The sequence below is a fragment of the Rhinoraja longicauda genome, chromosome 8 (genome assembly GCF_053455715.1).
Source record: "Rhinoraja longicauda isolate Sanriku21f chromosome 8, sRhiLon1.1, whole genome shotgun sequence".
NCBI lineage: Eukaryota > Metazoa > Chordata > Chondrichthyes > Rajiformes > Arhynchobatidae > Rhinoraja > Rhinoraja longicauda.
Window position 1 is genome coordinate 52631933 of NC_135960.1, and position 13453 is coordinate 52645385.

The window sequence follows — 13453 nt, forward strand, 5'->3', positions numbered from 1 at the left end:
TGGAACAAGCTGCCAGAGGAAGCAGTTGAGGCAGGGACTATCGCAACATTTAAGAAACAACTAGACAGGTTTCTGGATAGGGCAGGTTTAGAGGGATATGGGCCAAACTCAGGCAGGTGGGACGTGTGTAAATGGGACATGTTGGTCGCTGTGGGCAAATTGGGCAGAAGGGCCTGTTTCCACACTGTACGACTCAATTTAAAAGATGTTTGGCCAGATACATGGAGAGGAAAGATTTGGGGGCTGAAGGGTTTATTTCCATGCTGTGTGATTCCATCAACTGCTGATGGTACTTGTAGGTTGGCATGAGTATTTTCTGTCAACTTGATTAACCTCTTTCGTGGATGTTAAAATTTTCAGCTGTAAGTTGAGTTTTATCCAAACATTTGGAGCAACGTAACACTCATCTTAAATTCAGAAGGCTTTAAGTTCATGTCACATTCTCAGAGGTTGTTTCAGGGCAAGAGAGAAGGCGCTGCACAATATTTTTGAAGTGCCATTTATTGAACGAGCCACAACAATATATGCAACTTAGTGAGGTGAAATTGCATGCACAGCAGAACAGAAATTGCCAGAGCCCATTCAAGGCCAAATGCCCAAAGCCCTCAGTGCCTATCTGGATTATATTCACAAACAAAAATTCAAATACAGTGCAGAATACCAATACTGTACAAACCAAACAGACCATATTACAAGCTGAAACATTCTATCAGATACTTGAGTGTGACAAAGATCAAGAGCTTCAATTTTTGTACGATTCACATCATGTAGTATGTAATATTTTATTTAGCTTAATTCAAATTGGAAGCAATTATTTCAGTTAGCTTATCTGGCTTTAAACCACAATGCACAACTTTAAAAAATAAAAATCAAGGAAAATGCAGAATGACAACTCAAAGCCACTCAAATTACACAGGGAAATCTGCCCATTGCACTTGTATCAGATTAAATCTAACTTCATTCACTTCACTAGAAACAAATGACTTGATGGAGGAGCAAGGCACGTTTCACGTTTCACATTGTTGAGAATTTATAGATTTGGCTTAAATGCTTTTAACTGCTATGTTTCAAGTGTTTTAGTGATTTCATTTTTTTTACATCTTAAAATGTACTGAACTTTTAATAGCTTTTGATTATTTTTGAATGTTTCTGAACGTCAAGGATAGGAAAGGTTTAGAAGGATATGGACCAAATGCAGGCAAGTGGACCTAGCTTAGATGGGACATCTTGGCCAGCATGGACATGTTGGGATGAAGGGCTTGTTTCCATGCTGCATGGCTGAAACATCAGAGACATCATATAGTTACATAAAACTTCCCTACAGTTTTGGCAGCTCATTTAGTCCAGGTTGTGGTTTAGCTTCTCAGTGGAAGAGCTTCTGGCTGATGTCTCCCTGTTGTTGTTTCAGAGGTTAAGGTGCTGCAGGCAAAGGAATGCAGAGTATGGGTAGCTTACCAGATGGAACCATCTGGAGAATATTCCATTCCAATTGTGCTTTAACACCATACAAACTAACACACCAACATGGATGTGGTCATTTAGTCAAGCGTAATGATCAAGATGAGCTGGCCACTGTGAGAATATATTCTCATAATTTAAAAATAATATTTGTACTGAAATTTCTTGATTTCAAGTAGACCCGAATGGAAAATAATATTTACTACATAAGTACTGCAATTTGCAACCTGCAGAGATGCTGGTTTAAACTGAAGATAGACACAAAAAGTTGGAGTAACTCAGCGGGACAGGCAGAGGAATGAGTGACGTTTCGGGTCGAAACCCTTCTTCAGACTGGTTAGGGATAAGGGAAACGAGAGGTATAGAAGGTGATGTGGAGAGATAAAGAACAAGGAATGAAAAATATGCAAAAAAGTAATGATTATAAAGGAATCAGGCCATTGTTAGCTGTTTGTAGAGTGAAAATGAGAAGCTAGTGCGGCTTGGGTGGGGGAAGGGATAGAGAGAGAGGGAATGCCGGGGCTACCTGAAGTGAGAGAAATTAATAATCATACCACTGGGCTGTAAGCTGCCCTAGCGAAATATGAGATACTGTTCCTCCAATTTGCATTTAGCCTCACTCTGACAATGTAGGCCTGGGACAGAAAGGTCCGTGTAGAGTGGGAAGGAGAATAAAGTATCCAGCAGCTGGGAGATAAGGTAGGTTTAGGAGGACTGAGCGAAGGTATTCCGTGAAACGTCCACCCAGTCTGCGTTTGGTCTCGCCGATGTACGAGTCCACATCTTGAACAACAGATACAAGAGATGAGGTTGGAGGAGGTGTAAGTAAACCTCTGGAGGTCGTGGAAATTTCGGAGGATTATATTTTCGGAGGATTATATCTGCGATGGCTGATGGGATGGAAGGTAAGGACTAGGGGGACTCTAACTCTAGTTACGACTAGGGGGAGGGGGAGCAAGGGCGGAGCTGCAGGGTACAGAGTGAGGACCTCATCTATGGGAGAGGGGAACATAGACGGAGGAATTGGGAGTAGGGGATAGAGTATTTGCAGGAAGCAGGGTGGGAAGAGGTGTAGTCGAGATAGTTGTGGGAGTCAGTGGGTTTGTAATAGACATCAGTCAATAATCTATTTCCTGTGATGGAGACTGTGAGATCAAGAAAGAGGAGGGAGGTGTCGGAGATGGTCCAAGTAAATTTGAGCGCAGGATGAAAATTGGGGGTGAAGCTGATGAAGTCCATGAGTTCTGCATGGGTGCAGGAAGTAGCACCGATGCAGTCATCAATGTAATGGAGATAGATTTGCTATTATATATACAGAAAAGATGATACAGCACAAATAATTAAAGATTGCATATCTGTGGAGTACCAGATAATCTGTCCAGAAGAAATGGGAGAAATTGGACATTGGTAAGGAGAGGTAATGCAGCATTTATTTTAAAGGACTACACAACATATTTCTAGAGCAGCATTTATGGCAGAAACAACCAGCAACAACTGGACATGCTAATTGTAGGCTCCTGCGAATGACATGACTATAAAGGCATGGATATGATATCAGGAGAGTAAAATTACAGCATGGCAAATAAACTCCATAGAAAATCTTTATTTTAATCTGGACACAAGAATTTATAATACTAAATTGAAGTGGAGTATGCATGCGGATGTAATTTTTGCATCATTACTCATTGTTTTACAGAATGATCTATTGTACTCTTGTACGTAACAAATATATAAGTTATGGTCATTTAGTAAATTGAATTCTGACAATTTTACTGGTGCTTAAAGAATGAAACACAAATCTGCCCTTTTAAGCAATGGATATATTTAATTCCTGTTTATTTGAGTATTTTGAAAGATGTGAAATTATAGGAAATTACTATGCAACATGTATTAATTAGCAGTGGGTATTGAATGCTTGGCAGTTGGAGGCACATGTTTGGCAAATAACAGACAATGGGATTTAGCTAGTTAGTGCAAATTGTGGATTTTGTATATCATGGTGAATTTTGTTCGATTCGTGTGACTAAACAGTAGATTTTTACAGTAATTCTGTGATGTTGTGGCATATGGAAGTTGTTCAACTTTGCAAAACATATCAAAAAGCCCCAACATTTCATTAACAATGGCAGAAAGTCATGGTGGATACAGTGTTTCAAAAGCATATCTTTAATGTTACCAACCAGAAAAAACAGGGTGACTATGCTTAGATCAAAGCTGACATCCTGAATTGCAGACTGCAAACCCTTTGCTTCCATGGACGGAACAGTCAAAAGCCACGCGGACACATACATGATGGGAGCAGAAACAAATGTATTTATCACCATCCCTGGAGACACCTGCAAAAATAAATGCTATTTATTTTTAGAAGATTAAAATAAAAGCAGAAAATTGCCTACTATTTTATTGTCATGATTAGATAAATAGGCTTTCTTCACTGCACATTCACACAAAGCTTGTACTTCCAGTTAAATATTTGAGTGTTTAAGAATTTTCTTCTGGTAAGGCAGGAGGGGGAAATCAACAGGATCATTAGTTTTATTTATGTAACTTATCTGTAGGAGCAAGTATTAAGCTCGGATCATTCTTAGCCCAAAACAGGCATCTGAGAATTCTTCATGAAGAAAATCCATGTATCAAGGATAGTTTGCATAACTTCTTAAGGGGAGAGCCTGTTGGACAAATTTGATTGATTGTTTTTGGAAGAGGTAATTAACTTGGTTGTTAAGGGTTGCCGTAATCTATATGGACTGCACCAAGGCCTTCGACCACGTTCTGCAGAGGAGACTGCTCCATAAGTTCCAGGAAAGGTGGTAAAGTTGGATTAGCAGCAAGTAAAACAAACTATTGGAAGAACTCGACAGATCAGGCAGCATCTGTGAAGGGATCTCCAGTAGTTTGTTTTTTGTTCCAGATTCTAGCATCTGCAGTCTTTTCTGTGTCCAAATTGGATCAGTAATTGGCTTAGTTACAGGAAGCAGAGGATAATAATTGAAGATTGTTTTTTTGTGATTGGAAGCCTGGTGGAATTTGGTTTTTAATATGTGAGGTGACGCATTCCGAAGGAGTAATAAAGCTAGGATATTCACAATGAAAGGTAGGACCCCACAAAGCATGGAGGACAAAGGGATGTGGTGTGTAGGAAGGAACTTCAGATGCTGCTTTACACCAATGAGAGACATGAAGTGCTGGAGTAACTCAGAAGATCAGGCAGCATCTCTGGAGAAAAGGAATAGGTAACGTTTTGGGTCAGAACCCTTCTTCAGACCCTAAACTAGGGATGTTTGTGATGTCCAAAAATCCATGGAGGTGACAGGACAGGGAGACAGGTGATCAAAATGGGATACTTGAATTCATTAGTTGGGACATGTAAATTTAAGTGCAGGTAAGTTGTACGTATAACTATATAAAACATTAAATAAACTGTAATTAGACTAATACGAGCAGTTCTGTTCACCATTCTATTTATTCACAAAATGCTGGAGTAACTCAGCAGGTCAGGCAGCATCTCGGGAGAGAAGGAATGGGCATTCCTTCTCTCCCGAGATGCTGCCTGACCGGCTGAGTTACTCCAGCATTTTGTGAATAAATCGATTTGTACCAGCATCTGCAGTTATTTTCTTATACTGTTCACCATTCTTTTGGAAGAGAATGACTGCACTCAAAAAGGCACAGGGGAGAATCACCACGATGTTGACTGGAATGGAGCACTTCAGCTGTGAAGAGATATTGGATAATTTGGGTTTGTTTCAGGAAGGCTGAGGGAAACCTCATAGTGGTATACAAAATTACAGTACAAGAGGCACAGACAGGGTTAAAGGTGAGATTTTCTTTCTATTCAACAATGGTACATAACCAGAGGGAATGGTCTTAAGGGGTAGGAGATTTGAGTGGGATATTTTGTGGAGGTAGACATTCTCACAGCATTTATGTAGGCAGCATAGAAGGCTGCAGCTTTAATGATGGAAAATGAAATATGTACAGATAGGTACTTGATGGTCAGCATGGATATAGTGGGTTGAAGGGAGACATAAAATGCTAGAGGAACAGTGGGTCAGGCAGCATCTCTGGAGAAAAGGAATAGGTGACGTCTCGGGTCAAGATCCTTTTTCAGACTAAGAAGGGGAGAGGGATACTCAAGACATGAAAATGTTCAGGTCCTTTTCCTTTTGCCCGGAGATCCTGCCTGACCCGATGAGTTACTCTAGCATTTTGGTTCTATCTTCAGTGTAAACCAGCATCTGCAGTTCCTTTCTACACATGGTGGGTTGAAGGGGCTGTTTCTGTGCTACACGACTCCAATAAATCCACCCACAAATTTTTTCTTTGTCTCCATATTATTAATAAATCAGGGAGTGCACAGCTCACAAAGGATGGGAGTTAGTTGGTTTACTGATGACTTTTGCAGGATGGTTTTATAATCCGGTGGAAATAAAGAATTGCCTTGGCCAAGTGAAATTATATTAAAAGGAATATCTTGTGTTTACTTGCTTATCAAACTGAATCAGCACTTAGGAGTATTAACTAGTAGATAATGCCAGACGCACAAAATAGTGTACAGTGCTGGAATCTTGATCAAAGCACAAAATGCTGTCAGTATCAATAGGTGGAATGATCAGGTGATGTTTTGGCTTGGGAATCAGACTGAAGAAGGGTTCTGACCCAAAACGTCACCTTTCGATTCCCTCCCCAGATGTTGCCAGACCTGCTGAGTTCCTCCAGCACTTTGTGTTTTAATGTTATACTTAAATTGAAGAGAAGAATGGAAAGCTAGACATGATTGCAAGGATATTGAAATTGGCTAGAAAAATAAACTAGTCATATTTCTTTTTTCTATGAATAACTCAGACTCCATGGTGATTTTAATTCCTTCAGGAACAAGGCAATCAACACCATCATACTGTCCATGTGGTTTGCTTGTTTTTCAACTTTGATGGAATAAAAGCCTATTGGATTCATATGTGCTCACGAGAAATTTTTGAATTTCCAAACTTGGGGTTGTCAACACTCTGAAAAACATTAAATTAAGGACCAAACGCCGGCAGGTGGGACTTGTGCAGCTGGGACATGTAGGCCATTGTGGGCAAGTTGGGCCTGTTTTCACACTGTATCTCTCGATGACTCTATAAATCTTCCCAGTATTTCCTTCCTCTACAATCCTCAGTGTTTGTAGCATCAGTGGATATCCCTTAATCACTCATTGATGACTTAGCTCCTCTGGCTCATTAGTCAGGCAGGTTTTGTGCACAGTGAGTTAATTTTAAAGATATGGTATCCAAACTTTGTTTGAGACCGATGTAGAAGGGAAAGAGGAAACCAAATAGAGAGAAAAACTTTAAACCAAATATGCTCCATTTTCCATAATAGCAGCAAGTTTTTAACTGTTAACATTAAACAAGGCAATTTCACATCTATGGAGACCCAACAATTTCAGTCATTACTTTCATATCCAAAGACGTACAGGTATGTAGGTTAATTGGCTGGGTAAATGTAAAAATTGTCCCTAGTGGGTGTAGGATAGTGTTAATGTACAGGGATCGCTGGGCGGCACGGACTTGGTGGGCCGAAAAGGCCTGTTTCCGGCTGTATATATATGATATGATATGATATGATATCAGTTTCTATGAATTGGCACAAAATATGGGAGTAATCCACCCCAAGCTGCAGAAGCTATTGATTCTCTTATATTGGATTCCATGTTTGAACTTGGTACAGAGGTCAATCCAAAATTAAACCAAACAAGGAAGAAACCTGATATAATTTGGATATTATTTCTTCTACCATTACCCATAAAAAATCAAGGATTCTCCTTGTAAAGACCTCACATACCAAAACTTAGGTGAAAAGAGAGGTCAAAATTAAGAGAAAGCCTTCTTGAATATTCAGCTGTTTAAGAACTCTGCACATATCTTTGATGGATAAATTATTTATAAACTTTGCGCTCTCTCAAGCTTTCATGTCTCTTATCAAAAGATTGGTTGATTATTATAGGTCTGCAGGAGGCAGATTCATTTTTTGGCCCAGAAAGCTCACACCGCAATAGTTTTATTAAACTTTAGAGGTTTGAATTACTTGGTATCTGTGTGTCAATGAAGCTTAATGGTGTAATTAAGATTACAATTTCCTAAATACATGCTTAAAATATTGGTGGTATTTAAAACATATTGCATCCTGTAGTTTAAAACCAACGTGAGAGAAATTATCTACACACTTACAATTTCAATTTCCATATTGTACTGACTTGCATAAATGGCTACACTTGGAGCTGTTGGGAAAACTCCATATAAAAATGCAAAGTTCGAGAGACTGCTGTAGTTAGCCTCAGTGTTACCGTTGTTTAACAATTCCACCATTTCACGACTAATGAGAGGAAGTACCAACCTGTGATTTTTAAAAACAAATAATATAAATGATACAGTACATCATCACTCACCATACATTTGAGCAATTGTATATAAATTTATCACAAAATGTTATCAACGTGAATTTCTATGAATTGTTAAGTGCAGTTAACAGGTAGTGCTACTATAACATGAGTTGTGTTCCCAAAAAACCTTGTGTTAAAGAAAACACATTTTCAAGACAATTGTGTCAATATCGGAGAGGGGCTTAGAGTGTTTCAGACTTGCAGAAGTTATTTTCCATGTAGAATTTTGAAATAAATGGGTTTTTTTATAGCAATAAGTTTATGCTTGTTATACCAAGCCAAAATTACAAAAGGCTGTATGTTACATAGCGTAATATAGCATTACATAGCATAATACAATATCATTGCACAAGTGTCAATTGCTTATCAATTTCAATGGCTACTAAAGTAGCAGTAGAGTTCTTCATATCATATCATATCATATATATACAGCCGGAAACAGGCCTTTTTCGGCCCTCCAAGTCCGTGCCGCCCAGTGATCCCCGTACATTAACACTATCCTACACCCACTAGGGACAATTTTTACATTTACCCGCCAATTAACCTACATACCTGTACGTCTTTGGAGTGTGGGAGGAAACCGAAGATCTCGGAGAAAACCCACGCAGGTCACGGGGAGAACGTACAAACTCCTTACAGTGCAGCCCCCTTAGTCAGGATCGAACCTGAGTCTCCGGCGCTGCATTCGCTGTAAAGCAGCAACTCTACCGCTGCGCTACCGTGCCGCCCTAAGAGATACTTAAGAGATACTGGTGTCTGATTACTATAGGGGGGGTTACATGGAAATAGTTATTTTCTCCTATACTGTTTAAATCCAAGATACCTTTATTTCTGCATGTCAAAGTAACTTTGTGGTTCTCTAGTCCCCCCCAAAAAAACAAAACAAAAAAAAGCTTTGTAAACAATTTGCCACACAAAATGAAAATTGTGTTCCACACTTTTTCATCACTTGCATTATATCCAATTCCTATCATGGAAACACACTTTATAGCAGAACTACCTGCATTTACTTAATCATTAACTATTCAGAATGACAGAAACCTAAATTTTCATCTAAACCAGTCATCAGATGCTAGATATCACTTAATGGACAGACAAGGAAATGGGTAAGATACAATTGATGGAGCCAAAAAAAAAAAGGATATTTACAAATTTGCAGAAGAAAATAATACTTTGCAGCTTTAGGTATCCCATTGTAGAAGGGACATTAAAATCATAGACCATACACAGAGTAAACCAGAATAAAACAAAAGAGGGGAAAGTGTAAGAACATCAAGAGGCTTGAGTTACATGAATTTTCCATTACAAATGAATGGCGTGTTTTTAGATGTTGCAAAAAACTTTTAATTGGGTATTATGTAAGCATATTTCTTGTGTTTGTGACAAGGATGATGACTTTATAATCTTTATATGAAGGTAGAAAGTTCTATTGCGTTGAGGTCCTGTGAAAAATTACTCACGGGCCACCAGATAATGAATCTTGGCTGTAATAGAGGCATTGGAAGAACAAAAATGTGTGTTGGCTGCATTTTTGAATCCCAGAAGAATATGAAAATGGTCAATTAAAAATTGCCCATAGCTTCAAATTAAAAAAAGGAATACAAAATTATAATAAAGAAATTAAAGCACATTTGTATTCAAACCAGATACACTGATGAGCCAAAACATTATGATCTGATGAGCCAAAACATTATGATCTGATGAGCCAAAACATTATGACCACCTGCCTAATATGCTGTTGGTCCTGTATGCAGTCCCATACGCAGCAGGGTGCGATGCACTGTGTACTGTGACTCATTCCTCCCATGACCGCCATTAAAATTTTCTGTGACTTCAATAGTCAATTTATTTGTCACATACACATAAATGTGCAGTGAAATGAAAGATTGCCACAGTAGACCTTCTGTCGGTTCGGACCAGATGGGTTAGCCTTCGTTGCCCCCGCGCATCGATGAGCCTTGGGCGCCCAACACCCTGTCGCCGGTTTGTCCCTCCTCGGATCACTGTCGGTAGGTACTCACTACTGCTGACCGGGAGCACCCCACAAGCCTTGCCGTTTCAGAGATGTTCTGACCCAGTCGTCTGGCCATAACAATTTGGCCCTTGTCAAAGTCACTCAGGTCTTTATTCCTGCCTATTTCTCCTGCATCAAACACATTAACTTCAAGAACTGACTGTTCACTTGCTGCCTAATATATCCCATCCCTTGACCAGTGCCATTGTAACAAGATAATCCATGTTATTCACTTCACCCGTCAGTGGTCATAATGTTTTGGCTCATCGGTGTATTTCTTGCTTAGTCGGGAATGGGAGGAAGGCAAAGGAACTTCCTCCAACATACCAATAATAGAGCTCTCCATTTCAACTATTCAGTACTTTTATGACGAATTCTCATCCAAAAATAACAATTTGGCCAATAATGAAAATTTCTAACTGAGTATATTATGCAAGCGCTAAATGGTGTAAAACATGACACAATAAATTTAAAGGCAAATAGGACAAAGTGTAGATACAAAACAAGTGTTGATTGGTGGAAAAAGAATGTTCATATGCATTTTTGCCTGAAGGAAAAGAGTTAATAGCTTGGAGACAGAAAATATGCACCATAGATGAAATGGCATGAAGACCACACCAATATAGAGGCATTCAGGCAAGAGAAAGATTCCAGCAAGAAGGAAGCACACAAGGAGCGAAGAACCAGAGCAGGAATGAGATTGAACTCAAAGATGGAGAGTGAAAATGTAAAAGTTTATCCACTTTCAAATATGAAGACCATAAGCAAAGGGAAAGGAAATTGATGCATACAGAAACAGGAAGTAAATGGGAGAGCAAGTATTGAAAACAGATATTGGATAGAAAAAACAATACAAGAAGATGAAAATAGAGAGCAGAGGAGGATCGTGATATCAATCAAGATGATATCACATAGAAATGCAAATAAGAACATGCAGGTTGGGACAAGGCAGGAGGAAAAGAGATATAATCTGTTCAGAAGGCTAGAGAAAGCCTACAAAACAAGAGGAAAATATTCAACAAATGAAAGAGAACACGACTAAAAGTACAAGTGCGCAAGAGGCAGGGAGATCACGATTAATCCAGAGAGAAATGTGTAAAAGTGATAAATCATGAACACAAAACTGGCCACGCACGCACACACACACACACACACAAAAGGAGAAAGTGGGAGACATGCTAGAGAATGTGAGAGTTAGAATGAGCTCAAGCACCATCACAGCACTGCTTTAAGAGTGCACCCATGACAGTAAAGAGAGTTAACTAAAATTGTCAGGTTAAGAACAAGTGACCAAGTGTAGAAGTTATCAGGGAACTACCAGTAGAAATGTGTAGGAAGGAACTGCAGATGCTGGTTTAAACCGTAGACACAAAAAGCTGGATAACTCAGCGGAACATGCAACATCTCTGGAGAGAAGGAATGGGTGATGTTTCCGGTTGAGACCCTTCTTCAGACACTGAATATTAGAAATAATAACTAACTGATAAATAATCAAACTAACCATTGCTGTGTTGCAGTGACAGATGGCTTTGGATGCAAGGGCATTGGTGTATGTCTTAGACAGATTCTTGCCTAAGACAGCCTGAGACAAGTATTATCAAGGGCAGAAGTCAAACCAGCTGACTGTAAGAATGGGAACCTACATGTTGATTTAGAAATAAAGAAAGCAAAGTATGAAATAGATGGCGGAATAAACAGGAGTACAGAACACAAACATCAAAAGATTTTGTTACGTCTTCATGGTGTAAGCCCTGATGTATTTGCATTGGTATAAAGGTAATGAATTTAGGGCATGTTCAAACATGTACCAAAATGTGACAATTTTGACATGGCAAGGAGCTTTTGCAAATAAAAACTAATATCAGAAGAAATATTAGGTAAGGAATGTTTGCTCAATTTCAGATTGGATAGCAAGACTGAAAAGGTGAGGGAAATGCTACAACAGTGATTAAAGAAACAATTAGATCTGTGAGTCTGAATCATAAACTGGATAATACACATACAGGATGTATATTATCGGCCCCCAAGGTCATAGAAGAGCAAATATATTGGAAAACTTCTGAACATCAAAGCAAAAGATGTTTTGCAATACATAAATACATAAAGCACTCCTGGGCATTAGCAACTTTATGTGTAGCAAGATGTTGTCGGTGTAGTTCCTAATGAATACTTAGGATCTGTCCCGCATTAATAGGAGTGTTTGTAGTGAAGGGATGTGACACAATGATAACGAGAAAGGAAATAGAAAAGGGTTGAGATTTTTTTTAAGTGAATACACAATCTGTTTTGGATAAATACTGTTTAGAGAAAGGAAAAAATGTGGAGGTTTCACTATCACTTAGAAGTTTTGTTATGGTGGAAGAAAATGCTCTCCACGGGAGAGCCGAGCGAGGGAGGGGGAAAGAGCTGAGAGAGAGAGGGAGACAGGACCATAGGTGTGATTATGGCAGAGTCCACATCGGGCAGTGTGAAAAAAACTGGTGTAATTATGAGAGCATGTCCATGCATGGGAACAAAGATAGGCTGAAAAATGTGTGGAGGAAGTGAAAAGAGGAAGTAGAAATGCAAAAAGGAAAAATTTAAGGTGAAAAATAGCTGTCACATGGCAGAGATAGAATTAAGGCTGCATCATGCACAAGTGATGACAGGCACAAATTTATACCACTTTGCACATTTCAACTTCATCATGTCTCAGACACTCCTCGTTACAGTGAGAATCTGGAACATATATGCAAATACAGTAGCCCAGAGGCATCGTCACACTCTCAAATCTTGTTCATCATCCAATTTTCAGTCGAACTTTGACTGTCTTCTTTATCTACGCCTCTCATAATTTTATACTTCCAACAGGTCCCCGCGCAACTTCTGGCATTCCGGAGAAAACAATCCAAGACTGTCCACAGGTTCAGTCGGAGGAGAGGGAGGGGACAGGAAAGTAATTGGCTACAATTTATCCAATGGGTATTCAGATCTTGATGCCAACAATGAGGATGTGGACTGGAACTCCATAGAACAGGGGTGTCAAACTACCGGCCCGCGGGCTGCATCTGGCCCGTGAAGGGGTCCAATCCGGCCCGCGGGATGATTTGGGGAAAAAAAAAAGTTGGAGGGCGGTGCTTGGCGAAGCTGCCTCCAGCTGGGGCTTCTGCCCGAGTTCCAGCGGAGTGAGACGGTTTCAGCAGCCCGGCCCCTGCCGCCCCTCCAGCACCCATGGCCGACTCCACCCCGCGGATCACCCCTGCTGCTTTCTACTACGCTGATGAACTGGAGTTTCTCCAGGCTTACGAGAACGTGTTGAAGCGCTACAAAGGTATATCCGCTTTAGCAGGCTTAAGCTAACGGTTTAATTTGCCGCTGTTCTCCCTTGTTTTGGCCCCTTGAACGAGGCATTTTGTCAACACTGCAGTCCTGGTCCACGTTTCCTGTTTGACATGGAGTTTGTGTGTGTTACATAAACGCTAATCCAGAGCCTGAGATTTATTTTCTATGCTGCTTGTTTTTAATGCCAGTCTGGATTTTTTATTTCAATATTTTCCATATCGCACATTAACAAATTA

At 39.7% G+C, this 13453-nt stretch overlaps 1 protein-coding gene across 4 annotated transcripts in view; it reads right to left on the reverse strand.

Moving 5' to 3' along the window:
- LOC144595974 (lysosomal cholesterol signaling protein-like) overlaps positions 1–13453 on the reverse strand; it is a 66465-nt gene that overhangs the window by 33995 nt on the left and 19017 nt on the right. For all 4 annotated transcript variants that reach the window (XM_078403975.1, XM_078403974.1, XM_078403973.1 and 1 more), the window contains 2 exons: positions 7671–7836; positions 3639–3794 (listed from right to left, as the gene is read on the reverse strand). In XM_078403975.1, the coding sequence (XP_078260101.1) occupies positions 3639–3794; positions 7671–7836 (322 nt within the window). The remainder of the gene's footprint in view (positions 1–3638; positions 3795–7670; positions 7837–13453) is intronic.